Consider the following 26313-nt stretch of genomic DNA (forward strand, 5'->3'; position numbering starts at 1 on the left):
AACACCCAGATATTGGGAAAGACTGAAGGCGAAAGGAAAAATGGACAGGAGAGGATGAGATAGAGTGTCATGGAACTTCAATAGATAGAGAGTGGAAGTGCCTGGAATCAGACACAACTGGGCAACAATAACAATAATATTGATTTAGATGGGGGGGGGGGGGGTTGTTCCCTTTTATTTTGACTGTCTCTGGTTTAGATACCAAGATCCTGTTTGATTCCTGCTCTTTCCAAGATATCCCCATTTTAAGGACGTAGGATGCCATTTTTTTCTCCACTGGAGTTTCTTTACTATGTCTCTCTCCTCCTATTTCCTTTTTTTAGGCCTCCTTTTATGTAAGGTCTTCTTCCACTAGAATTTAAGCTCTTTGGAGTGATGGACTGTCTTTCTTTTAATATTTGCATTTCACACACTTACATAGTAAGCACTTATTATATGTTTGTTGACTTATTGAGTCAACTATATATACATATATATATAATTTTCTCTAATGTCCTATTTGACAAAATTTTGGTGTTAAATTATAGACACACAGAGAGCAAAACTGAAAGTACTACGCGCATAGGCTGCTGGGACTTGTAGTTTTCCGGGATTATTTTTGTGACGCTCCTTAGGACCACATTTCCCAGAAGGCCACGAGAGCGAGGCGGGGCGGGAGTTCAAGTGCCTTCTGGGATCCCGAGCCGCCGGGGCTGGCTTCTCCCACGCCGGGACCGCCATGGATCCCGGTAATAAGTGGCGGAACCTGGCCAGCGGGCCCGTCCTGAAACACTTAACCGAGCCGGGGTACGGGCTCCCCAAAGAGCAGCAGCTCCCGGCTCTGCAGGAGCTCACGCGGGCGCACATCGAGTCCTTCAACTATGCAGTGCGAGAGGGTCTCTGCCACGCGGTGCAGGTGAGCGCCCCCCCCCACCCGGCTCTCTCTGGGCTCCCGCCCTCGCTGACCTCCGACCCGGCCCGTCCTGACCCCAAGCGGCACGCCCCTCCCCCTGCGCCCCTCCCCCTCCCCCTCCCCCTCCTGGTCTCGTGCCCTGACCTTCCCCACGCCCCGCCCCCGCCTCTGTTCCCACGTGACTGACTCGGGTCCGGAGCTGAGCCCGCGGGAGATGGGGAAGGACGGCTTCTTCTCTCCATCCCACCCCATCTCACCCCATCTCACCCCCAGGAGCCTTTCCCAGCCCTCCTTAGTGTCCCCCCCCCCCCGCCCGAGACGACTCCCCAGTCTATCCTGTATTTTGTTTTTACCCCAACTTTATCCAGTTTTGATCAGATTATGGTATGAACTCTTTGAGAATGGGATCCGATTTTTAACTTTTATATCTGCGATACTTTGCCCAGTTTCTAGATCACAATAGGTTCTGAATAAATATTGACTTAACTGAGCCTAGAGATTATGGGGAGGTCCTTGTTGTCTTTGACAGTTTATAAGTAATAGTTGTTGGTTGAGAATCACCCATTCCTTCAGCAGTGTTTATCATGTGTGTTGTTTCCCCTCTTCCTGCAACTGAATACAAATTTCTCCAGAGTTATTTTGATTTTTGCCTTTGTCTCAGCCCCTTGTAAATGGTTGTTCATCTTGTTAGGCTCCGGGGAATATGCAAACTTTAGGAAGACCTAACCCTGCCCCCATGGAGTTTACAATCTAGCAAGGGAATCAGACAAAAATAGATAAATTCATAAAACATCATATCCCAGCCTCTCATTTAAACCACACAGTGAAATAGTGAGGTAGATAGAGGTTTAACTATTATAGTTTTGCTTATTTCTTAAATTTAAGCCCGGAGGAATTGAGTGATGGAGGGACCTGTGGTCTTACAACTACATAACATCAGCCACAGAATCTGAACTCAGTTCTCCTATGCTTGTTCCATTTTATCATATATTCTACAAAAAGAAACAGTGACCTCCAGAAGTTCTGGTGGAGAGATTGAGCAGAAGTCACATTATCAGGGTTTGAGAAATATGTGAATGATAGTACATAGAAGTAACAAGTATAGACTCTTCCAAAAAAAGTTTAGTACTGAAAATGAGGAAAGAAATGAGATTTGTAGCACAGGGTTAAAAGGGTTTAAAAAAAAAAGGTGTGTTTTGGTATGGTAGCATGCCAGTAGAAGTAAGGCAAAGAACTAAAGGAAAAATAAATTCAAAATATTCTGCAGTAGAGGATGGCTCAGGGGCACAGGTAGCAGAGTTAGCCTTAAGAAGCGTCTTCCTTTTGAAATAAGAAAAATGAGAGAATCTGGATGAAAATATGTCTTAAAATATGAAAGAGTGGAGCTGAGGGAGATGAAATATTCAGGGAAGATTTTTCTGTTTTCTGTCCCATGAAGTCACTAAGAGGCAATTCTGACTTCATTTTCCTTTTCACATTTAAACCTGATCTCTTGGGGCTGCTAGGTGGTGCAGTGGATAGAGCACTGGCCCTGGAGTCAGGAGTACCTGAGTTCAAATGTGATCTCTGACACTTAATAATTACCTAGCAGTGTGACCTTGGGCAAGCCACATATCCCCATTGCCTAGCAAAAAAACTAAAATAAATAAGATAAAATAAACCTGATCTCCTGTCACCACCTTACTTCTGAAGGCCCCTGGATACATAAAATGATGTCTTTCTTGATTAGAAAGTTATAAATGAAACCTTCCTATTGAGGAGGAATGCACCATCTCCAGTGATTGCCTTGTTCTTCTTTGATAGCTTCAGTTATTATCAAGTCTAAATCAGCTTATCTCCTTTATGACAATCAGTAAGAATTTATTAGTTAAATTAGGAAGATGTAATTAGAGAATCTTTTGAATGAAAGATCTTAATAAAATGCAACAAAAAGAAAAGTTACGTTGTGTTTTCAGGCCATTCCACCCTTGGAGTTTGCTTTTAAAGATGAACGCATCACTCTCTCCATTGTGGACGCTGTGGTTAGTCCTCCTGTGGTCCCTAAAGGGAGCATCTGCAAAGAGTTGAAAGTCTACCCAGCAGAATGTCGTGGTAGGAGAAGTACATATCGGGGAAAGCTGACAGTAAGTGAATAAAGATGACTAATAACAAATGAATATTTATATATCTGGTATGCCTAATGCTCTTCACATATATCTGGGTTTCTTATCATTTAGGAATTTGTTTTATAAATCTAAAGTATTAAATATCTAGAAATTAGAACTGTTCACTCTGCTCCCAAAATTAGAATTGTTATGTTAACTGTTTAAAATGAACCTTTTTATTACTTCTATAGTTTCAGTTATATGGACATATAATCTTGGCTAATGAACTTTTTTTCCTTCTGTTTTTCCATTAGGCTGATATCAGCTGGTCTGTGAATGGAATCCCAAAGGGAATTATTAAACAATGCCTTGGCTATATTCCTATTATGGTGAAGTCTAAGTTGTGCAACTTATATAATCTTCCTCCAAAAGCTCTTATTGAGCACCATGAAGAAGCAGAGGTAAAAGGAAATCAATAATTTGGGATGAATAAAGACATTTTTAGTGCATTCAAAAATCTTATCTAATATCTACATCCCTTCTTTCGAGTCATATTTATTCTTTATGATTTTGTCACCTCTGCTTTTGATGTGCATATTTATGTTGTATTCTTCCTATCACATTGTCAGTCACTATATTTTCTTGACTTCCTTCACTGTGCATCAGTTCTTATAAATATTTCCTTGCTTTTCTCTTTTTAGCTCATCATTTCTTACAACACAGCAAATTTTGTTACATTTATATATCAACATTTGTTCAGTCATTTCCCAATTGATGGTCACCACCTTAGTTTCTGATTCTTTACTATCATAAAAAATACTGCTATAGATATTTTGTTGTATTTGAGGACTTTGTTCTTATCAATGGCTTCCTTTCAGGTACAACCTTGTAATGGGGTCTCTGGGTGAAAGAGTAATGGTTATTTTAGTTACTTTATTTGCATAATTCTGAATTGCTTTCTGAAATGATTGTGTTGATTTACAGCTCCACCAACAGTATACTAGTGTGTTTAACTTTTTCACTTCTCTAACATTAACTGTTGCCATCTTTTGTCATTGCTGATTTGCAGGGTATAAATGAAAACCTCAGTTTTTTAATGTACATTTCTCTTATTAGTGATTTGGACAATATTTGATTTTACAGAGATGTATTCGTATATAGATATGAATATGCATATGTAACCTTGTGGTGATAACATCCCTATAACTTCTTCAATAGGAGATGGGAGGCTATTTCATAATAAATGGAATTGAAAAAATTATCAGGATGCTAATTATGCCTCGGAGGAATTTTCCCATTGCAATGATAAGACCAAAATGGAAAACCAGAGGCCCTGGCTATACCCATTATGGTGAGTAGTGAATCATAACAATAAATACTGGAATATTAGCTTACAAAAAAGATAAATTTAAGTTAAATGTCAGCAGATTAAATGAAATAAAGAGAAAGTTTTTTAAAATTGATTCTTGTTTTTTCTTTTGTGTGACTCCATTTTATTAAGTATTTCATTGTTAAAAGTTGGAAGAGACCTTGATATTTATTGATTCCAATTTTTGTCCCAGTTCTGTTTATAAAACACCATTCTTAACAGATCATCAACAAGCTTCTCCTTGTATATTTCACAGATAGACATCACAGTATATTTTTTTGTTTGTTTTTTCACACAGTGCATTGTTGTATAATACTTTTTTTTAAATTTAGGTTTTTGTTGTTTTTTTTATTTTGCAAGGCAATGGGATTAAGTGGCTTGCCCAAGGCCACACAGCTAGGTAATTATTAAGTGTCTGAGGCCATATTTGAAATCAGGTCCTCCTGACTCCAGGGCCGGTGCTCTATTCACTGCGCCACCTAGCTGCCCTGTATAATACTAATTGTTTGATTTTTGACTCAATAAAAGAAAGAATTTTCTTACTTCTCCAAATTTCCTTTATTTTAGTTTTAAATATATAGAGTCAGGGCGGCTAGGTGGCGCAGTGGATAAAGCACCGGCCCTGGAGTCAGGAGGACCTGGGTTCAAATCCGGTCTCAGACACTTAATAATTACCTAGCTGTGTGGCCTTGGGCAAGCCACTTAACCCCATTTGCCCTGCAATAACCTAAAATAAATAAATAAACATATAGAGAGACTCTGGGCAGCTAGATAGCAACACTGGCCATGGAATCAGGAGAACCTGAGTTCAAATCTGGTCTCAGACATATAATAATTACCTAGCTGTGTGACCTTGGGCAAGTCACTTAACCCCATTGCCTTGCAAAAATTAAAAAATATTTTTCAACCTCTTTACTGTAATGGAATTCATTTGTGTTCTCTTGGTTGTGTATATTAAAATACAAAGTCAATTCTTTATATGAAAGAACATAATCCCTCCATCTTAAATGTAGTTCCCCCCTCCTAAAAAAAAAAAGTAGAAATTCTTCAGTGTGGATCAAAGGATCACTGGATCACAGAACTAGCTAGAGCTAGAAGATGTGTCAGACCACAAGGGAATGAAATAGAAGGCTGGGAGTTTCATGATTTGTTCACAGTCCCATGGGTCATAAACATCATTTTAAACTGTATCATAACTTGTTGCTCCCATCTAGACCAACAGAGACCTTAAATTGCAATACAATACGATGGTGGAGGGCTTGGACAAATGATTTCTCAGGTTCCTTCCACTTCCAGTTCTGTGATTCTCCTTATTTTTTGTGTTCTGTCTTTCTCTTGCTTTGTATTCCAAATATTTTGAAGAAGGAAGTCATTTTGGCTACTTAATTTTTTAAATTATGTATCATATTCTCCATAAGTACATACTAACCCTATATAAGCACAGACAGATGATTCTTGAATTATGTCAGTGGATCATTCTGCAGACATCTGTGGAAAGTGATTTTTATTTTAATGCAAGTTTGCAGAGGAAGGAGGGCTCATAGGAGCATCCCATCAAATGGTTCAAGGATATGTATGTGTGGGGAGGAAACAGGAGTAGGAATACATGGGATCCAGGGCAAGCCATGTAGAAGGTTGATTTTGGAGTTGGACATGGACACAGGAAAGAAGGGCAACACTCAGGGGCCATGGACAAATGAAAGACAGACACATGGGCAAGTGGGGTAGATTGGAGCAAATCTCTCTCAGCTCTCATCTCTCGAGGCCTCCATTCAAGCTCCCATTAAAGATAGTAGTGGTGGATCTCTCTGCATTCATTCTGCTTTGGGAGGTTGTTTAAAAGATTATTTTTGTTTGTTGAGCAGAGAGGGAATAGGAGACCAGGAGTCATTGGATAAGAGGGAAGAGAGTGCGATACAGTACATTACAGTAAAGTTAACATTTTTGGGGGGGAATGTGCATTTCTTGGAGAATTCTTTCTTTGTAAAGTTGAATGTGTAAAATGTGAATTTATGGCAAGTGAGAACTGTATCAGCAATCAAACTGATCTTTATGAAAAAAGTTACTTGAGCTTACAACTGTTTATCCTTGTGAGTATAGAGTTACCCTTTTTTGTATCATAGTCAAGCAGAGTTGCTGAAGTTTCTCACTTTGAAATGTTTCTTTTGACAGGAATTTCAATGCACTGTGTTAGGGATGAACACACTGCAATCAACATGAACCTTCACTACCTGGAGAATGGTTCAGTGATGGTGAATTTTATTTATCATAAAGAATTGTTTTTTCTTCCTCTGGGATTTGTACTCAAGGTATGAGCATTTTTCTCATGAGATTCCAGAGCTTTGCTCTGATTATACAATGTGAAATATAGATTTGATTAAGTCACTAATGTTAAACTTTTCTTTTTATTCTGTTCTAGGCATTAGTTGGTTTTTCTGATTACCAGATTTTTCAGGAACTGATTAAAGGAAGAGAGGAGAACTCTTTTTTTAGGAACTGTGTTTCTCAGATGTTAAGAACTGTAATGGAAGAGGGTTGTCTCACACAAAGACAAGTCCTTAACTATTTGGGAGAACGTTTCAGAGTAAAGCTCAACCTTCCTGATTGGTACTCGAATGAACAAACTGCGGAATTTCTATTAGAGTATGTCTTTTCTTGAAAAGTATTCTTTCTTTGTTGTTAGTTGGGGTTCAAGGTGAGGGGTTTTTATGATTATGTATTTGAAATGCTGTGATATAGTAGTTAGCTCCTCATCCTCAGAGCCAGGAAATTATGGGTTTGGATCTGACTCCTACTGACTGTGTGACTCTGGGCAACTCACTGAACCTTTCTGATTCCCAGGCAGGCCTGTGCTGACCTACATTGGGAGAGGATGTTTTCTCACTAAAAATTCCTTAGAGCAATGGCATTAAAGGTCTGGTGTGAGTGTATGTAGTTGACATAGTGAGAATATAATTCAGCAACTAATTTGGTGGCTATCCTGAGTCAAAGAATCTATTGGAGCAAAGACTTAGTATAATGATAGCTTTTTTCTTTTTCATTGGATTTAACTTAATGACCAAGTTAGAAGAAAGAAACTATGGTATTGGAAAATGACAGTTTTCCATTTCTCTTCTGAGGCTACATAGTCTTCAGTATGGATTGACTAAGTAATAGCTATATGTTTACATATATATTTAGTAAATATTCATGAATTTGATTAGAAGAAAATGATATAGTGTCAATCACTGTTTGAATTCCTTTGAATTTTTTTCTTTTTATTTAAGTCAGTGTGTGTGTATCCATCTGAAATCCAATGAAGAAAAGTTTTATGTACTTTGTCTCATGACCCGAAAGTTGTTTACTTTTGCCAAAGAAGAATGTATGGAGGAGAATCCTGATAGTTTAATGAATCAAGAAGTTCTCACACCAGGAAGACTCATTCTTATGTTTTTAAAGGTAAATTAATATTTTCTACACTTTGGGCACTCTTCTCTTGTATTTCAAATGCAAAATACACCAACCTACAATTCTTTCCAAATTTCCTTAATGTTTGAATTTTAATAAGTGATATTCTGGGCCCAAAGAGATAGTACTTTATCATGCAAAATAACCAAGATTGCCTATAAACTTGATACAATAACAGAAATGACTTTTTAGAGGGATCCAGACTATAGAGGCAAGAAATAATATGTCATATTTACTGAACAGCATAGGAGTCTAGTTTGACTGGAATATATCAGTGAGCCTCGAAAGGTAGGCAGAAAGCTTTAAAAGCAGAGTAATTGGTTAAAAAGGAAACCCCTAGAATTTCTTGAGCAAAGTAATGACATGGTCATATCTGTGCTTAGGAATGTCAGTTTAGCATCAGTGAAGGATGGATTAAAGGAGGGAGGAACTACAGACTGAAATCAATTAGAAGGCTAGTGGTCTAGGCAAGACTTGAGAGCTTGAACTAGGGTGGTTTTAGTATAATTAGAGGGAGAGGATTCTATGTGAAAGAAATTAGAGAGGGACAGTTGACAAGATTTGACAACTTATTTTAACCTGAGGGAGAGAGCCTTCAATAGTGACTTTGAAAATGTAAACCTGGGTTACTGGAAGTAGAATGAAACCTCCAACATAATAAGAAAATTAGAAAAAAGGGAAGAATGTGAGGGAAAAGATGACTTCTCTTTTGGATCCATTGAATTTGAGGTGCCTATCAGACATCCACCTAGAGATAGCCAATAGGCAGCTGATTATGTAATACTGGAGTTCAGGGGAGTAATTGGGACTGGGCATATCAAGCTGGGATTAATCTGTATAGAGATGATAGTAGATCCCATAGGAACTAATGATATTGCCATAGGAAAAGGGAAGATTCTGAGTATATCTGTATAAAGGGTGAGAAAAGGATGATAGAAAAGAGACTTAAAAGAAATAACCCATGAGAAATGTCTTTATAAAAAACTTGAGGGGAGATCAATAACATAAAAAGCAAATGGAAGGAAAAAAAGAAAAAGGATAGATCATCAGATCTATATCTAACATATTGCTGTTTACTATGTAGAAACTGTTCATTTGTTTAGTTGTGCCAACTCTTCCATGACCATGTGAACCATACTTTCTGTGGGGTTTTCTTGGCAATTTAAATGTAGTGGTTTGCCATTTCCTTTTCCATAGGATTAAATGATTTGCCTAAGGTCACATAGTTACTAAGTGTTTGAGACCAAATTTGAATTCAGATCTTCCTAACTCCAGATTCATTGCTCAATTTTCTGAGCCATTTAGCTGCCCTTTGTAGAAATTCATTCTAGTTAAAAAGATGAGATTGAAATCTAGAGCATAAGAGGTTGAGAAGTGAATGGGAAGTGAAGTTGAGCTTTTTCTAGGAGTTGAGTTATGAAAAGAAAGATATGGACAGTAGTTTGAGGCTATGTTAGGATTTAGTGAAAAGGATTTTTTTTTAAGAGAATGGAGATCTGAGTATGTTTGTTGAAGCATAGAGATGGAACCAGTAAATAAGGAGAAAGATTTGGAAAAAAAGTGGTGATAGGAGGATGGTTGAAAGGGCCAATAATGAGATCAAGAGGGACTTTTGCAAGAAGAAAAAGACCACTTCACTCTGTATATGGCCTCTTCCTTCATTGCTGTCCCAGCTGATGAGCCTACATCCTTCCAAGTTCTTAAGTGCAATTATCTACTTTTCTTGACTGTTTTCATTAATTGACACTTAGTGTTTGTTTAAAGCTCTCAAGGGTTGAAGCATGTGTAGGTGCTGAGACCTCTAGTCTCTCAAGAGCGAAAAGTTTTATTGACTTTTCATATTTAAGCATAGAAACATTCCAAAGCCAGCTACATTTTCTTTTATTGTCCACATCTTTGTTATCTCACCTTTTCCTTAGCCCCATGTGAATAATATAGAAGTGATTATACTTTCTTCACTTTAATACTATGGGGCAGGGGCAGCTTGGTGGCGTAGTGGATAAAGCACAGCCCTGGAGTCAGGAGTACCTGGGTTCAAATCCAGTCTCAGACACTTAATTACCTAGCTGTGTGGCCTTGGGCAAGCCACTTAACCCCATTTGCCTTGCAAAAAAAAAAAACCCTAAAACAAACAAAAAAGACTGGGGCAGCTAGGTGGTGCAGTGAATAGTCAGGAGGACCTGAGTTCAAATCCAACCTCATATTTAATAATCACCTAGCTGTGTGACCTTAGGCAAGTCACTTAATCCCATTGCCTTGCCAAAAAAAAGGACCATATATCAGTATATTTGTAAACAACTGAAATACTGATTTATTCAAACAGTGTTTATTGAGTATTCCTGTGTACAAAGCACCATATGGAGATAGAGTTTTAAATAAGGAATGTCCCTTTAGGGATCTGACATTCTAGTAGAAGAGTAAGATATATATCCTGTGCATAAAAAAAAATACTCCATGTTAAATGCATTAGAAAGTTATTGAACAAATTGCTAGGTGGGATGGGGGAAGACCTAGTACAGGATTAGTGAAGGCTTTATGGAAGAGGGGGCACTTCAGAGGATTTCTGTATAGTTCATTAGGCATAATTCAGTTAGAGAGTACTGATCTGGGAATCAGGAGATTTAGGTTCTCATCCTAAATTCTACCACTAATTTTGATCTGATTAAGTCACTTTGTTATTATAATGCACTTGGAAATTTTTTAAAAAGTCATCTCCCCATTGTATTTATTTATTTGTTTGTTTATTTTTCTTTTCAATTCAGGAAAAGATGGAAGCTTGGTTGGTGTCTACTAAAATAGCTTTAGATAAGAGAGCTCAAAAAACCAATGTCTCTATTAATACTGAAAATCTGATGAAAGTATTTAGTATGGGATTAGAGCTTACAAGACCATTTGAGTATCTTCTTGCTACTGGGACTCTACGATCAAAATCAGGTGAAGTTATTTTTTTCTTAAATTACTAAAAAAAAACTGTCCTAGATTTTTGTTGCATATGTTTGAGAATATTGAAATAACCAAATGAAAATAAAAACTGTCCATACATGAGGCTTTTATTATTTTTAATTTTAAGTGAATATCAGCTTTAGCAAGATAAAATTTTAAGTCTCCTATTGGCTTCTGCATCTCTAGTCTTTTTCTAGTTTGTTTTTTACATAATATATATACTAGCCTCATCCTGCTTTTTTTATCCCATATCACTTAATAAGGCTTCCCTTTTTTGATGTTTTCTTCATATTTTGATGTATTCTTCATATTTGTCACTTCTTATGGCATTTCAAATAAAAAGCAGAAATGATGTAACTATCAGAAATGATAGCTATAGCGAGTTCTTGATTATTTAGGAATGAATTATGTAATTCTGTGTTAACCAGGCATCCAACTACAAGAAACATACCTCCTTAGTATAAGGTTTGGTTGGGCTAAAGGTTGAAATGGTTGACAAAAATATATTAGGGATAGTCATCATGTATAAACCTATTTAACAGCAGTGAATATAGAATTTATTTGATTACAGTAACTTATGAACATTTGGAGCTTTTAAACAACTTTGATGTTTGCTTTGTTCAGGTCTTGGCATGTTGCAAGATTCTGGCCTCTGTGTGGTGGCTGACAAACTCAATTTCATACGCTACCTTTCCCATTTTCGCTGTGTACACCGAGGTGCTGCCTTTGCCAAGATGAGAACGACCACAGTACGCAAGTTGCTTCCTGAGTCCTGGGGTTTCCTTTGTCCTGTGCACACACCAGATGGAGAACCCTGTGGCCTGATGAACCACTTGACTGCTATCTGTGAGATAGTCACACAGGCTACCTACATATCTTCCATCCCACCTTTGCTTTGCTCCTTAGGTATGTTTTTGTAGTAAAGTGAGTTTTCCTCCTACCGTGATTGTGATGGATAATGCCAAGTTCTTGGGAGATCATCAAGAACATGGAGTTTCAACCCTGCAAACTGTTGAAAACACTTTGAAAATTAAAAAAGTAGAATTGGCAATGTTAGAGGTGACGCTCTGCTCTTTTACAAAATTCTGCTAAAATCAAAAGCAACAATTTTTTTTTATTTATTATTCCATTAAAGATTTTATTTATTTTTGAGTTTTAAAATTTTTCCCCTAATCTTACTTCCCTCCCCCCACCCCCTACAGAAGGCAATTTGTCAGTCTTTACATTATTTCCATGTTATACATTGATCCAAATTGAGTGTGATGAGAGAGAAATCATATCCTTAAGGAAGAAATATAAAGTATAAGAGATAACAAGATCAGACTATAAGATATCAGTTTGTTTTTTTCTAAATTAAAGGAAATAGTCCTTGGACTTTGTTCAAACTCCACAGTTCTTTCTCTGGATACAGATGGTATTCTCCATTGCAGAGAGCCCCAAATTGTCCCTGATAGTTGCACTGATGAAATGAGTGAGTCCATCAAGGTTGATCATCGCCTCCATGTTGAAAAGCAACAAATTTTCAAAGCTTTCTTTGAAAGTAAAGACCTAAAAGCACCAATCCTTAATGCCAAAGACCCTGCATTCTAGATCTAGTGGGTGCCATTTTAACATCTGTGCCCATTGACCCTATCTGGTATGTAATGTGATGGACTAAGGAGAGTATAGCAGTCCTTTCCAGACTCATTTCTATTTCTATATCAGATTGCATTGCATTTTCTGCCCATAAGATGACTGACATTTCACCACCTCAGCCAACTCCTTTGTTTATTTTCTAATGCTCTTTCCCCTTCCTCTCTAGCCTACTTTGTCTTTTACATGAGCCTTCCATTCCTCATTGGTTTTGTAGTGGTATTTTTTCTAACTTAGAAACAGTTTGATCTCCTCCTCTTGTTTTGTATCCATTTAGTTCTCTTATCTTAGAGTGGAGTCCAGAAGCCATTCATCCTAGACTGCACATATCTTCTAGTATTCCAAAACTTCCTCTAGAATGTTTACATAGTGACATTTCATTTCCACAGAGATCTAAGATCTTAAACAATTTCAGGAATCCAGAAGTGAGTTCAAAAATTGAGGACAATAAATGTCCCTAAACAGTGAGCTACAACAGTTAAAAGTAACATCTGATACATGATAAACATCTGCTTGGTATAAGAAAAAACTTGCTAACATGATCCTTCAGTGCAGCCAGCTACCTTATTGGGAGCTAGTTGATGTCCTCTCATTGACCCTTCAGTCAAAAAGCTAGATTTGGTAGTGGGGCTACTTTTGGGGTTAGACAAGGTATCCACTGAAAGTCTGTGATTCTGACCCCTTTTTCTATGTTAATGTGTTGAATGTTTCAGTTAAACCATCTTTGTAATATCATGCATGTAAGCATTCTATTTTGTATATCTATTGATCTTTTGGTTTTAATCAATATTTAACTTCTGGGGCCTCTTACCAATAAGGAAAAAATTAATTAAAAAGTTGAGATTTCATTTTGTGACTCATGGTACTCTGATTAAAGAATAAGGAAGGCCTATAGGTTCAAATTAGTCTAAGGGTATTGATATTAAATGTCTGAAGTATTTCAAAGTGATGACAGAGATTATTGGAAACCCATGTGCAGGTATTTAATGACTAGAAGGGTTTGGATATGGTTTGCTTTATCATATTATTGCCCTCTTTCCCCAGGGGTTACACCATTTGATGGGACTCCAGGTCAACCTTATAACGAATGCTATCCTGTTATGTTGAATGGTATCATGATAGGCTGGGTGGAAAAGGATCTTGCTCCTGCCATTGCAGATTGTCTTCGGAATTTTAAGGTGATCTTAAATAATTCTAAATTGACTTCCCTTTTTTATTTTTTCTTTTATTTTGAACTTTTCTTTTTTATTTTCTTTGTTCTGAGAAAGTGGGCCATAAATTAATTTGAAGGAATTTGAGAGAGCATAGGAATGGCCATTTTCTAGGGAGAATTTTGTTTGGTACCTGGTTGAAAAATATTTTCGGACAAGTAATTAACAGATTAACACAGTGGGTAATTAGCTTAAATGGTTTGAATTAGGGGATAGTGTCTGATCAGCATGTTTGCTGGTCTCTAATTTGAAGGATTGATTGGCAAATTTAAAATCTAACTGAGAAACTAAACAAAATAACTATTAATGATTATAGTTGGGAGCTAAAAACCGAGTACCCAGATTAGGTTGTTCACATATAATGGATTTTAGACCTGATACAGTTCAAATAGGTCATACTAATTAGGTGTCTTCAGAGCTTTGAAAAGAGAAATAAAATAGGTATTTGGAGAGCTGCTCCAATAGATTACTCTATTTAATTCCAGGGACTTTATCCTTTGAATTATAATGTTCTTTGTTTTGAGAGAAACAAAATAACTGTCCATAAAATTGTACATTCTTTGCTCATAGTTTATACATTTAGCTTACAACTAGAGAAAGTATTTTCAGTTTTCTACAAGGCTTACATGTGAGGTGTGAGTTGTCACATGCTTAACTATGCATTTTATAATTGGTTATTCCTAAATTGGTTATATTATAGGAGACTAAATTATCAGGCATAAAATTCTGGAGGAATTTAGAAAGTTAGTGAACTAGCCCCTCCACTAATTTGTCCCACTGCTCAATAGTTCTGTCATCAAGGATTGGAGAAGAGGGAAAGGTACAAGAACTTTAAGTTCCTTCCATTCTGATCTTTACTTCTTTTTTTTTTCCATTCATCAGGGATAATTTGAAACTTGCTACTAGTTCCATGGTGGCTTGCTTTTTGCTAAAATATAGAACTATCATTCATGGAATTAAAGAGGAGGGGAGCATTTTCTGATTCTCTTTTTCTTGGAAATAGGTATTGGGGGAAAAACAAATCCCTCCTTGGATGGAAATAGTTCTTATCCCAATGACTGGAAAACCAAGTTTGTACCCTGGACTATTTCTTTTCACTACTCCTTGTAGAATGATACGACCTGTACAAAATTTGGAATTAGGTAAAGAAGAACTAATTGGCACTCTGGAACAGGTAGGGGGATGTACTTTCTTGGTATCTATAAAAAAGACTTATGTGGGTTCAGGTGTCTTTTTAATTGCCCATTTGTTCCATCTCTTAAAAATACTTGATAAAAATAATTGGAATCTTGACCATTACAGAATTATAGAATGGTGATTTAAAATTTTTTCTCATTATTATTCTATATGTCATATATAATATATTGATATATATATTGTATTATCATATTATATTTTTGACATATATGTCATTCTTTAGATAGAGAACTCATGTTAATTTTTTAAAAAATCAACTCTGTATATTGTAATTTTGTTATATTGTATATTTCTTTAGATCGCAACAGGAAATGAGTACTGGAAATTTTAACTTCATTTCCCATAGATTATGGAGTATAAGCATTTTCATTTGATTTCAGCTAAATTACTAAAATTTTCTCCCCTTTTCTCATGCTTCTAAATAATATGACATCCACTATTTATTTCCTACTTTGTTCCTTTTTTGGTTTCAGATCTTTATGAACATTGCTATCTTTGAGAATGAGATTGTTCCCGGAGTAACGACACACCAGGAGCTCTTTCCTCACAGTATGCTGAGTGTAGTGGCCAATTTCATTCCTTTCTCTGATCATAATCAGAGTCCTCGAAACATGTATCAGTGCCAGATGGGTAATTATCTTGTTAATTAGGAAAATTACATGCTACTTTTAAAAACTGAATATTTTTCCCCCAACAAACAGGTAAAAATAATTTTTAATTACACACTATTTTTAAAATATAAAATGTGAGTACTTTAAACTATAATCCAAAATAAGGTGTATATTTCCATAACCCTATTCTTACGTGGGAATAGATTTGTAACAGGGTGATCAAGCTCAGTCTGTTTTTTTCAGCCTAATTAGTTGCTGCTCTCTCCTGTTTTACTTGTTAACTTGAGAAAGAAATGAGTGCCAGGAGTTGGGGGCATGCCTAGTTCCTGATACTAGGAGAGCCATTGGTTGGTGGGTTGCTTGAGTTTGGGAAGTCTGAGCTACAGTGAGTTAAGTCATTTGGGCATCTGTACTAAGTCTGGAGACCCTCTACACTTCCTAACAAGGAGCAAACTAGTCCAGGTTGGAAATAGCAGGTCAAACCCCCTATGCCAGTCAGTACTGAGACCTTCATGTTCGCTGCTCTACCAGCCTGGTTGAAATAGGATAATACAGTTAAAAAAAAAAAACTCTTTGAAATCTCCCAAACTAATTTGAAATAATTGGTAAATAATTTTTTTGAGAATATTTTCAGTGATGAGAATCAGCATGGAGTATTAAGATAGAGCACAAAACTTGAAATGAGGAAACCTGGGATCATATCCTATCTCAGGTGCTAGTTATATGACCCCTTGGCAAGTTATTTAAGCATTATCTTCAACAATATATTCATCTGTAAAATAGCAATCATATAGCTTGTACTTCTTACCTGTATCAGTTCATGAATTTAAAAACACTTAGCAAACTTTAAAGTGCTATGAAAATGTCAGTTACATAAAAAAAAATACAGGAATCCTTGATTAAGGCCCAAAAGTCATGAATTTGGGGGGTAGGTAGATTATGGATCTGGCTCTCTTTTTACTTTGTTTTTCTCTCTTGCCATTCTCTATTGCTTATCACTGACTTTTCTCCATCATATGGGGAAAAATACATCGGATAGTGAGATAATAAATCTTTTAAAAATATTTTGAGTATTCACAATTTGGGTTTCTTTTTTTTCCTCTTTTTCCTCTAGGCAAACAAACCATGGGATTTCCACTTCTTACTTACCGTGATCGATCAGATAATAAACTGTATCGTCTTCAGACTCCACAAAGCCCATTGGTCAGGCCATACATGTATGATTATTATGATATGGATAACTATCCCATTGGGACAAATGCTATTGTGGCAGTTATTTCTTACACAGGATATGATATGGAAGATGCTATGGTATGTTATTGGGAAAGGGATTTCAAAAATGCAGGGTGGCATTAAAAAAAAATCTATTTTTCTGTTACCTATATTTCCCAGCATATTTTCTCCAACCCCTGCCTTTGGAGCAATATGTTGTTTTAAAAATAGAATGAAAAAAAAAACACCAGCAATTGGCAAAAAATAACATAGGAAAAGTCTGACATGATATGTTGCTTTTGGCACCTATACATTTAGACTTTAGACTTTAAAATACAACAAATTCTTTAAATATTCAAGGACTTAAAATCTTTGTTATTTGTTTAATGTGTGATTTGATTATTTTATTTGAGTGAATTGTGAGGAGAACTGATATGAGAATAAGTGTTCTTCAAGGAACTGCAATTTTGTCAGTGCTCCAGTATATAGCATAGCTTTCCACAGCCTTTCAAATAGTCTGAACAGTATCACAGCCAAAAAATTTATCTTCTTTCAGTCAACCTGAATCTCTCCAAATTCATCTTGGCTGGTCCTTGAAGAACAAAATTATGATGTATCACCAGGCCCCATAAAGGTACCAGAGTAGGAGATGATGGGAAATAGTTTATTTGTATGTGTTTCCATTTTAAAGAAATTTAGTAGGCTAGTTTTCTTCTTTGTTGATTATACTTGCTCTCAAAAAAATCATCCTGTAAATAGATTTCTTTTAATTTGGAAATTCAAGTTCAGACTGAAAGTGACATTAATATATTTGATTTTGATGAAAGATTATTTTAAAGCCAAATAGAATTGCCGTTTTTCTTAGAATTATCTTTAAAAGTTCTAATATTGGGGGCAGCTAGGTGGCACAGTGGATAGAGCTCTAGCCCTGAAGTCAGGAGGACCTGAGTTCAAATTTGGCTTCAAATACTTAATTATCTAGCTGTGTGATCTTGGGCAAGTCACTTAACCCCACTGCCTTTCAAAAACCAAACAAAAGTTCTAATATGACAGTGATCTAGCAGGTTTCAGATAAATGTTTCTTTTGTTTTCTTAGATTGTTAATAAAGCTTCTTGGGAAAGAGGCTTTGCTCATGGAAGTGTCTACAAGACAGAACTCATAGATCTTTCTGAAAAAATCAAGCAAGGCAATGATAGTCTGGTGTTTGGAGTCAAGCCTGGTGATCAACGGATTCAACAGAAATTAGATGATGATGGCTTGCCACATATTGGAGCTCTTCTGAAATATGGGGACCCTTTTTACAGTTATCTAAATATCAACACAGGCGAAAGCTTTGTGACATACTATAAGTAAGTTTGGATCCTTTTTTAAAAATTTATTCATTTTACAGAGGATCCTTAGAGATGTGCTTTCTTCTACCAAAAGCTTATGTGAAAATATGATTGTTAGGCTTCTTGCTGAGATGAACACATTTTAGCAATCGGTGCTGACTTGATTAGCCAGGAACTTTTCCAGACATCATCTGGGGAAAGGAAAGCATTAAGTTTCAGTACCTACTGCCATAATAAGTGAACAAATGCTACAAAAAGTAAAGGTTACCTTTAGACTGTTGTGTACCAGTCTCTCTCTTAGAACCCTCTGTAAGAGGTCTGGCATATAGTAGGTGCTTAACATGTATTTTGACTGATTGACAAACAACTCTGTTTTAGTAATTTCCTTAAAAATAGTAAAGATAAGCTTAAGATTTGTTTTCTTGAGCTGAATTTAATCTTTAGTTGACTTCTATAACAAATTCAGTAAAACAGTGGGTAGCATTTCAAATAACTTGATTGTTACAAATGGAATCATGAAGCTTTTCAGGGGAATCCTCAATTTGAAAACCACAACTCGTTTTCAGTGCTAAACAAAAACTCACTTAGCAATAACATTCAGAACAGTTCTCCTTCTGGTCCATTTTGGCATTTTGATGTGGTTAATTTTATTTTTATTGAAAGTTTACAAATTATAAACATAAACGTGGGGGGAGCCTTGGGGTATTTGGGATCCATATTAACAGAGAAAGGGAAAGAGAATTTCTGATGTAAAGTTTCATGGTGGAAGTATTTACCCAAATACATTATTTTAAAGAAACTAAGACCATTGAGTAAGTTAATAATAAATATGAACTTTGCTTTTTTTTTAGAAATAAAGAAAACTGTATTGTGGATAATATCAAAGTATGTAGCAATGACTCTGGGAATGGAAAATTCAAAAGCATCTGCATCACAATGAGAGTCCCCCGAAATCCAACAATCGGTGATAAATTTGCCAGTCGCCATGGACAGAAGGGAATTTTGAGTCGATTGTGGCCTGCTGAAGATATGCCTTTTACAGAAAGTGGGATGGTGCCTGACATTCTGTTCAATCCTCATGGTTTTCCATCTCGAATGACCATTGGCATGTTGATTGAGAGCATGGCAGGGAAATCTGCCGCTCTGCATGGCCTCTGTCATGATGCCACCCCCTTCACCTTTTCAGAGGAGAACTCTGCCTTAGAGCACTTTGGTGAGATGTTAAAGGCTGCTGGCTACAACTTCTATGGCACGGAGAGACTATACAGTGGCATCAGTGGGGTAGAATTAGAAGCAGATATTTTCATAGGGGTGGTCTACTATCAGCGTTTACGACACATGGTCTCAGACAAATTTCAGGTGAGGACAACTGGTGCCCGAGATAAAGTCACTAACCAGCCCATTGGGGGGAGGAATGTTCAGGGTGGAATTCGTTTTGGAGAAATGGAACGAGATGCCCTTTTAGCACATGGCACCTCCTTTCTGCTTCATGACCGCCTCTTCAACTGCTCTGACCGCTCAGTGGCCCATGTGTGTGTGAAGTGTGGTAGCTTGCTTTCACCACTTCTAGAGAAGCCACCACCTTCCTGGTCGGCCATGCGCAACAGGAAGTACAACTGCACTGTGTGTAACCGTAGTGACACTATTGACACAGTTTCTGTTCCTTATGTTTTCCGCTATTTTGTAGCTGAATTGGCAGCTATGAACATAAAAGTCAAACTCGATGTCATTTAACTATTCTGTTCTCAAGATTTCCGTTTCAGATATATTTTTACATTTAAAATGTTTTTTTAATAAAAAACAAGTTTTTTGGGGGGGCTGGAAGAATTTGAATCTTATTTTGTCTAAACATTATTTGGGAATCATTTCAGGAAGCAAAATATTTTGCACATAAACTAATACAGTGTTCAATATTCAGTAGAATTTATGTCGAATTTTTGTATTTATGAACAGTTTGATAACAAAGTTGAGTTTCTGTATAGGAAAGAAGGAAGCTTAAAGAAGACCTTATGTATGACTATTGCTAAATAAATTAGACTAAGATCTCTTAAGATTGTAACTAAGGTTCTCTACATTCTTATCTGAACCACATTCCTTACACAAGATGTAATTACCCATATTGATAAATTTTTTTATTTTCTATTATTTAAAACATTGATTCAGAAACCTTAATGTGCTTTTAAGTCATAATTTCATGATAATTTTAGATCATTTTTTCAGAATCAAAACAGGTGAGAGAAGCAGTACAACCAGTTCTTGTTTAACATAAGGTCTGTTTAACAGACTTCCTCCTCCCGCTGTGGGGTTCTACAGGGCCTTGTCCCTGCAAGGAGAGTAACTTCAGTGTTCATGAAGAGTGAAAGACCCCTGGCTTAGGAGGCTATAGCAGTGCTCCTGTCACTACCACCTGCTAGGAGCTGGAGCCAAAGTTTTGGCTGGCACAAGGTTCTGCTGCCTGCCCACTGGAAAGCAGATTTGTGTAATGTGAGTTTATATAAAGTGAAAATAGCTATAGTACTAAAGTTAGTACAGCAAGTATTTGTTAAGGGCTACAGTGTGCCAGGCACTAGGGATAAAGACACAGATGAAATAGTCTCTACTTTCAAAGAGTTTATATTCTGTAGAGGGAAACATACTCACGTGGAAGTAGGGTTAGAAGTCCAGAGAAGCAGGACTAGCCCTGTATAGGATCTAGAATCCATTCCCCTAGTGGACTGTTATAAAGAAAACTAAATTTAAAATGTCTACTTTTAAAACTTCTAAGCAGACTTAGTGAAGTCTGAAATCTCAACTCAACTGGCTATCCTGCTTTTTAGCTAACTGCACAAGATGTTAAATATGTGACCTGATGCATCTATTTTTATGTTAAATCTCTTAAGCATTTTCAACTATTTTAGATCATGCCTTTCTTAGACATCTAAAGAAATCAAGAAAATGCAGGTGAAAAAGAAAATCTTGCTAAGGTTATATATGAGAGAGATGACTGAATTCATACAAACTTATGTGGTTGCCAAGAAGGAAGTTGGAGTGGGTAAAAAAGAAAACCTATGACAAAGCATTTGAGGGCACCAATCATTAGGGAAAATGGACACAGATGATGGTCTTACAAAGGAGAAGTCAATGATCAGTGTAGTGCCACTCCAGTTCAATTTGAACAGTAGAAGCATTATTTCCCTTATTCTGGATACCGCTTTTTTAAACTATTAAACTTTTTAGATTTGACTCAAGTTTCTAGGCTGATCTTTCTGGATCCCAAAGTCATCCAACAGATTAGCGCACTCTCGTAGGTTTATTTCTTTTAAATTGATAAACATGCCAGTCTTTTTAAAGAGTTCAAGAGCACATACCAGGCACAGATTTCTGAGATATTCCAACCCTCTATGTGGATATCAGATCTGGCCATTCAACGAATAAGAAAACTGCTATGGCTTTCTAATGAATAGGTTGATGAAGAAAATTGTTCTCTGTTCTTTTATACTTGTGTCAAAATTTTAGAATTTGAAGGAACTTTAGAATTAAGGAAGTTGACAAAAATTTCTGTAATTATATGATAACCAGTTGCATTTTCTTTTGGGGGTCCTTTAAATTAGACATATTTGCCAGTCTGTCAAATTTGGCAGGAAATGCATAATTTTGTTACTATTATCAATCTAATAGGCAACTCTAAGTACCTGAACATGAGTTGTTTTTTTTTTGTCGAAGTCATAATTTATGAGTGCATGTTTTATCCTAAAAGGAAAATTGTCACTTGGAATCCTAAGATATAGTTATTCTTGGTTCATTTTTCTCATTTTGAATTTACACCAATAGGCAATTGATGCCAAAATGACTGAATAGAAAGAAATAATGCAGCTCACCTTCATCTCCCTAAATCCCTCCTTCTGCCTCTATTACCACCTTTCTAAGTGACTAAAAATAGACCACCTTGACTGCCCTCTTGGTGTGGTGGCTCTGATCTAGACTGAGGAAGAGGTAGGGAGAAGGGAAGACCCAACTCACCTGCCAAAGAAAAGGACCTTGACAAAGGTTATTAGGAAGAAAAGGTCTATTGCTCAGTCCAAGAAAAGGGAAAATCTTTGAGGGTGAAGAAACAGCCTCAATGTAATCCACAGAGGAAGAGGTCCCTTGAACTCAGCTTTGGGATGAAGGAAAGAGGCTTTGAACCCTAGAAGGAGGAGGACCATGAACTCCATGAACAAGAAAAGGCCCTAAACAAGTTTAGAACTGAAAGATGTAAAGAATAGATTAAGAATCATTTGGACAACCTGAAAGCCATGACCAATAAAAGAGCTTGGATTATCATATTTCATGAAATGAAAGTTCTGCCCAGAACTATTATGACAGCTTGAAAACAGAATCCACAGGTCATCTGAAAGAAACCTCAAAATTAAAACTCCTAGGGACATCAAGGTAAAAAATGCAGCACTTCCAAGTCAAAGAAAAAAGCTGGATGCAGTCAGGGAAAAAACCCTAAAAAAAAAAAATCAGGGTTACAAAACCCTATAAAAGAGTTGAATGCTTAGAATCTCATATTTAAGGCAAAAAGATTGACTTCAATCAAAAATAATTTGTCCAAGAAAACTGATTCTTGAAAACAAGGGTCCTAATCAAGTCATAGACTAACAAAGAAGAAAAAAATTAAACCTGTCATCTCAAAAAAAAAAATCACCTACAAGAGTATGGGTGAAGAGGTAAAGATTACTGAAAGAAGAAAAGGAGCAATTTTGTTCAATGGTGGGAGGGGGTAGCACTGATGAATGCTCCTACAGGAGAAAAAAATCCTATAAAAGGAAATGGGGATTTTACATTGGATATCACCTACAGGAATTTGGTCCTTAAAACCCAAATGACTGGGAAGTCATCCTAGGGAAAAAAGAGGGAGGGGAGGAAAAGAGATCAAAGGAAAGGCAAAGATCAATAATGAGCTATAGAGACACATACGAAGATTTCCACCATAAGGCAATAATATATCACCTGGAGGAATTAGTATTTTTTAAAGATGGGCACAGTAGAATAAAAGTGAGGAAGCAAGCTACACAAAGCAATAGCAAATTTTCAGAAAAGAAATCAAAAATACGAACTTTAAAAGGTATAATTCCATGAACCAAAAAGGACTGTTGGGACTATGAATAAAATACTAAAGTCTAGAATAGAAGGGAAGATAAGAGAATGGTAGTGGGGGGGGGGGTTCTATTTAGAGGGGAAAAAAAATTTAATTTGAAGAAAAAAAGAAGGGAAGAATTAAATAACCAGATAAATGCAGGAAAGAAAAAATAAGCAAAACTCCAAAGGAGTTTTGGAAAGGAAAAGAATAACAAATGAAAAAATGGGGGGGGGGATGGAAGGGGGGATGGAGAGGCTCCAAAAAAGAAAACCAGAACAGGGCAATCCTAAAACAGGCTAAGCTAAAATAGTACTGTATACTATAATAGCACATGGAACATTCTATTTGGAAAAATAAACTATGAGACAAACAGAAGAAAAACAAACCTATCTCTCCTAAACTTTAATTGTAAATGGATTAAACAATTCTAATTTGTTTGAATAAATGAAAAAAAGGCAGAAAGGATAAAGAAACAAAACTCCATAATCTGAAGTTACATAAAGCACATTTGAAAAAACAGACACGCATAGAATAAAAATGGGGGGTGGGGGTGGAATACTGTTCATCAAGGAACATCAAGGAAATTCTTTAAAAAGAAAGATAAAACAGGGGCAACTAGGTGGCGCAGTGGATAAAGCACCGGCCCTGGAGTCAGGAGTACCTGGGTTCAAATCTGACCTCAGACACTTAATAATTACCTAGCTGTGTGGCCTTGGGCAAGCCACTTAACCCCATTTGCCTTGCAAAAACCTTAAAAAAAAAAGATAAAACAAAAAAATTCAAACTATAAAGAGGATTAACAAAAACTACATTGCACTGAAAGTGTTGAAAGTAACTGCAGTCAACAAGCCAATATCAATATTAAACTTATATTCTCCAAATGCCTCAACTAAATTCATAAAAGAAATATTAACAAAACTACAAAAAATTAAAATAACAATTGTGACTGAAGATTTCAATGTCCCTCAGTTTTTGTAGAAGCTAACAGATAAACAGAACTGGACAAACAGAAGTCTAAAAGACAAATATAACTAGAGCTTAAAGACTTGTAACATCCTCTAAATAGGAATGCAAAAGAACATACATATTTCTCAGCACCATATAGAAGTTTTACAAATATTCGCCATTTATTAGAGTACAGATATACTTGCAAATAAATGTAAAAAGGCAGAGATAATAAATATGATTCTCACAGATTATAACATAATAAAAATAGTAGCCAGTTCAGTGACCAAAAATAAATCACAGACTCAAATAGAGATTTTACGGATTCTAAATAATGAGGTCAAAGAACAAATCATAGAAATAATTACGTGAAAAAAATTATGATTACACCCCATACTGAAATTTCTAGGATGCTGCCAAAGCAATTCTCATAGGAAAATCACATTTCTACAAACATATATTAATAAAGTATTTAAAGAACTGAATATACATATTAAGAAAATTAGAGAGGGCGGCTAGGTGGTGCAGTGGATAGAGCACCGGCCTTGGAGTCAGGAGTACCTGGGTTCAAATCCAACCTCAGACACTTAATAATTACTTAGTCGTGTGGCCTTGGGCAAGCCACTTAACCCCATTGCCTTGAAAAATCTACAAAAAAAAAAAATTATAAAGCCAACAAATAAACCTAAAATGAGTATGGCAGGGGTGGCTAGGTGGTGTAGTGGATAAAGCACTGGCCTTGGAGTCAGGAGTACCTGGGTTCAAATCTGGTCTCAGATTTGTTGTGTGGCCTTGGGCATGCCACTTAACCCCATTTGCCTTGCAAAAAAAACCTAAAAAAAATGAGTATGGAAAAAATATTTTAAAAATGAGAGGAAAAATACCTAAAACTGGAAGCCAAATAATTCTAAAAGCTGATTCTTTTAAGCAAAATTGACAAACTTTTATTCAAACTGATTAAAAAGACAATAGAAAAACTTACTTTACAACATGACTAATATGGAAATGGATTTTACATATTGCACATATATAACATATATCAAATTGCTTACTGGTTTAAGGAGGAGGGAGGGGAAAGAAGGAGGGAGAAAATTTGAAACTCAAAATTTTAGAAAAGATGAATGATAAAAATTGTTGCTTTTTGGGTGGAGCCAGGATGGTGGAGTAAAGGTAGGAAATCCCAGCTCTCCCCTAGACCACTCTAAATACCTTTAAATAATAACTAACCAAATTCTAGAATGGTAGAACCCACAGAAAGATTGAGTGAAACAATTTTTCAGTCCAAGACAACTTGGAAGATCCACTGAGAAGCTGTTACACAGGGTTTAGAAAGGGCTGCAGTGCACCCTGGAACAAACCAGCTCCAGCCATTCAGGAACATCCCGAGGGGTTCCTGGGTCTGCCGCAACAGAGGCCATTTCCAGACCTCTCAGCCTAGCGATTGTCATGGACAACTTGGAAGGTCAGCGGGAAAACTCTGCCCCACCAGAGTGAGCATGGAGCCCTATTTAGCACAGGCCTCAGAGCAGACCCAGCTAGAGAACTGAGAGCAGGGGCCTGGAGAGCCACCTGGCAGTTGCTTCCAAAACATTCAGGCCATGCATGGTAAGGGGGTCAGGAGGAGACAGCAGAGGTCTCTTTACCATCTCTGAGGCAGGACTCAGTTGCTTTGCCCATACTCAGATTCAGGTCACAGTCTGGGTCCCTGTCTCAGGAAAATGGTCTTTACTGCCTTGGCAGAGCAAAGACCCTCCTGAAAAGTTTCAGAGCAGAGGGGAGTGCTTTTTGTCATCTACAAACCAGAACACAGGTCAGGAGAGCAATCAGTCTCTCATAAGACTGAAGGAATTGAGGTCCCTGGGGAATGTCTCTGAAAACAGCTGCAAAAACCCTCAGAAGCTTGGAACAGTGCATTCTCCACCCTGGAAGCAGAGTCCCACCTTAATAAAGAGTTAAAATCAAGTCATAGGTTGGGAAAATGAGCAAACAAGAGAAGGAAAAAAAAAATCTGACTATAGCCAATTTTGGTCCATCAAGAATCAAAATACATACTCAGAAGATAACAAAGTCAAAGCTTCTGTATCCAAAGCCTCCAAGAAAAACATAAATTGGTGTCAGGCTATGGAAGGAACTTAAAAAAGACTTTGAAAATCAAGTAAGGGAGGTAAAGGAAAAATTGGGAAGAGAAGTGAGAGCAATGTGGAAAAATCATGAAAACCAAGTCAGCAACTTGATGAAGATACCAAAAATACTGAAGAAAATAACATTTTTTTTTTTTAGATTTTTCAAGGCAATGGGGTTAAGTGGCTTGCCCAAGGCCACACAGCTAGGTAA

At 36.7% G+C, this 26313-nt stretch overlaps 1 protein-coding gene across 1 annotated transcript; it reads left to right on the forward strand.

Moving 5' to 3' along the window:
- The first annotated feature begins 648 nt into the window (after window positions 1-648).
- POLR1B (RNA polymerase I subunit B) lies at window positions 649-22653 on the forward strand. Its single transcript, XM_074209288.1, has 15 exons — window positions 649-895; window positions 2848-3015; window positions 3291-3437; window positions 4195-4327; window positions 6518-6654; window positions 6765-6988; window positions 7612-7783; window positions 10555-10726; window positions 11360-11641; window positions 13412-13545; window positions 14582-14752; window positions 15249-15405; window positions 16501-16697; window positions 17695-17948; window positions 18782-22653. The coding sequence occupies exons 1-15, from the start codon at window positions 719-721 to the stop codon at window positions 19662-19664; spliced, it is 3408 nt and encodes a 1135-aa protein (XP_074065389.1). The 5' UTR covers window positions 649-718; the 3' UTR covers window positions 19665-22653.
- Window positions 22654-26313: the final 3660 nt, after the last annotated feature.

The sequence above is a fragment of the Macrotis lagotis genome, chromosome 1 (assembly GCF_037893015.1).
Source record: "Macrotis lagotis isolate mMagLag1 chromosome 1, bilby.v1.9.chrom.fasta, whole genome shotgun sequence".
Taxonomy (NCBI): domain Eukaryota; kingdom Metazoa; phylum Chordata; class Mammalia; order Peramelemorphia; family Peramelidae; genus Macrotis; species Macrotis lagotis.

Excerpts from the sequence above, each read along its gene's own strand:
- POLR1B (XM_074209288.1), top strand. The coding sequence starts at position 719 with ATGGATCCCGGTAATAAGTGGCGGAACCTGGCCAGCGGGCCCGTCCTG. Across the intron at positions 6,655-6,764 it reads CTCTGGGATTTGTACTCAAG|GCATTAGTTGGTTTTTCTGA; the intron begins GTATGAGCATTT and ends ATTCTGTTCTAG. Across the intron at positions 13,546-14,581 it reads ATTGTCTTCGGAATTTTAAG|GTATTGGGGGAAAAACAAAT; the intron begins GTGATCTTAAAT and ends TCTTGGAAATAG.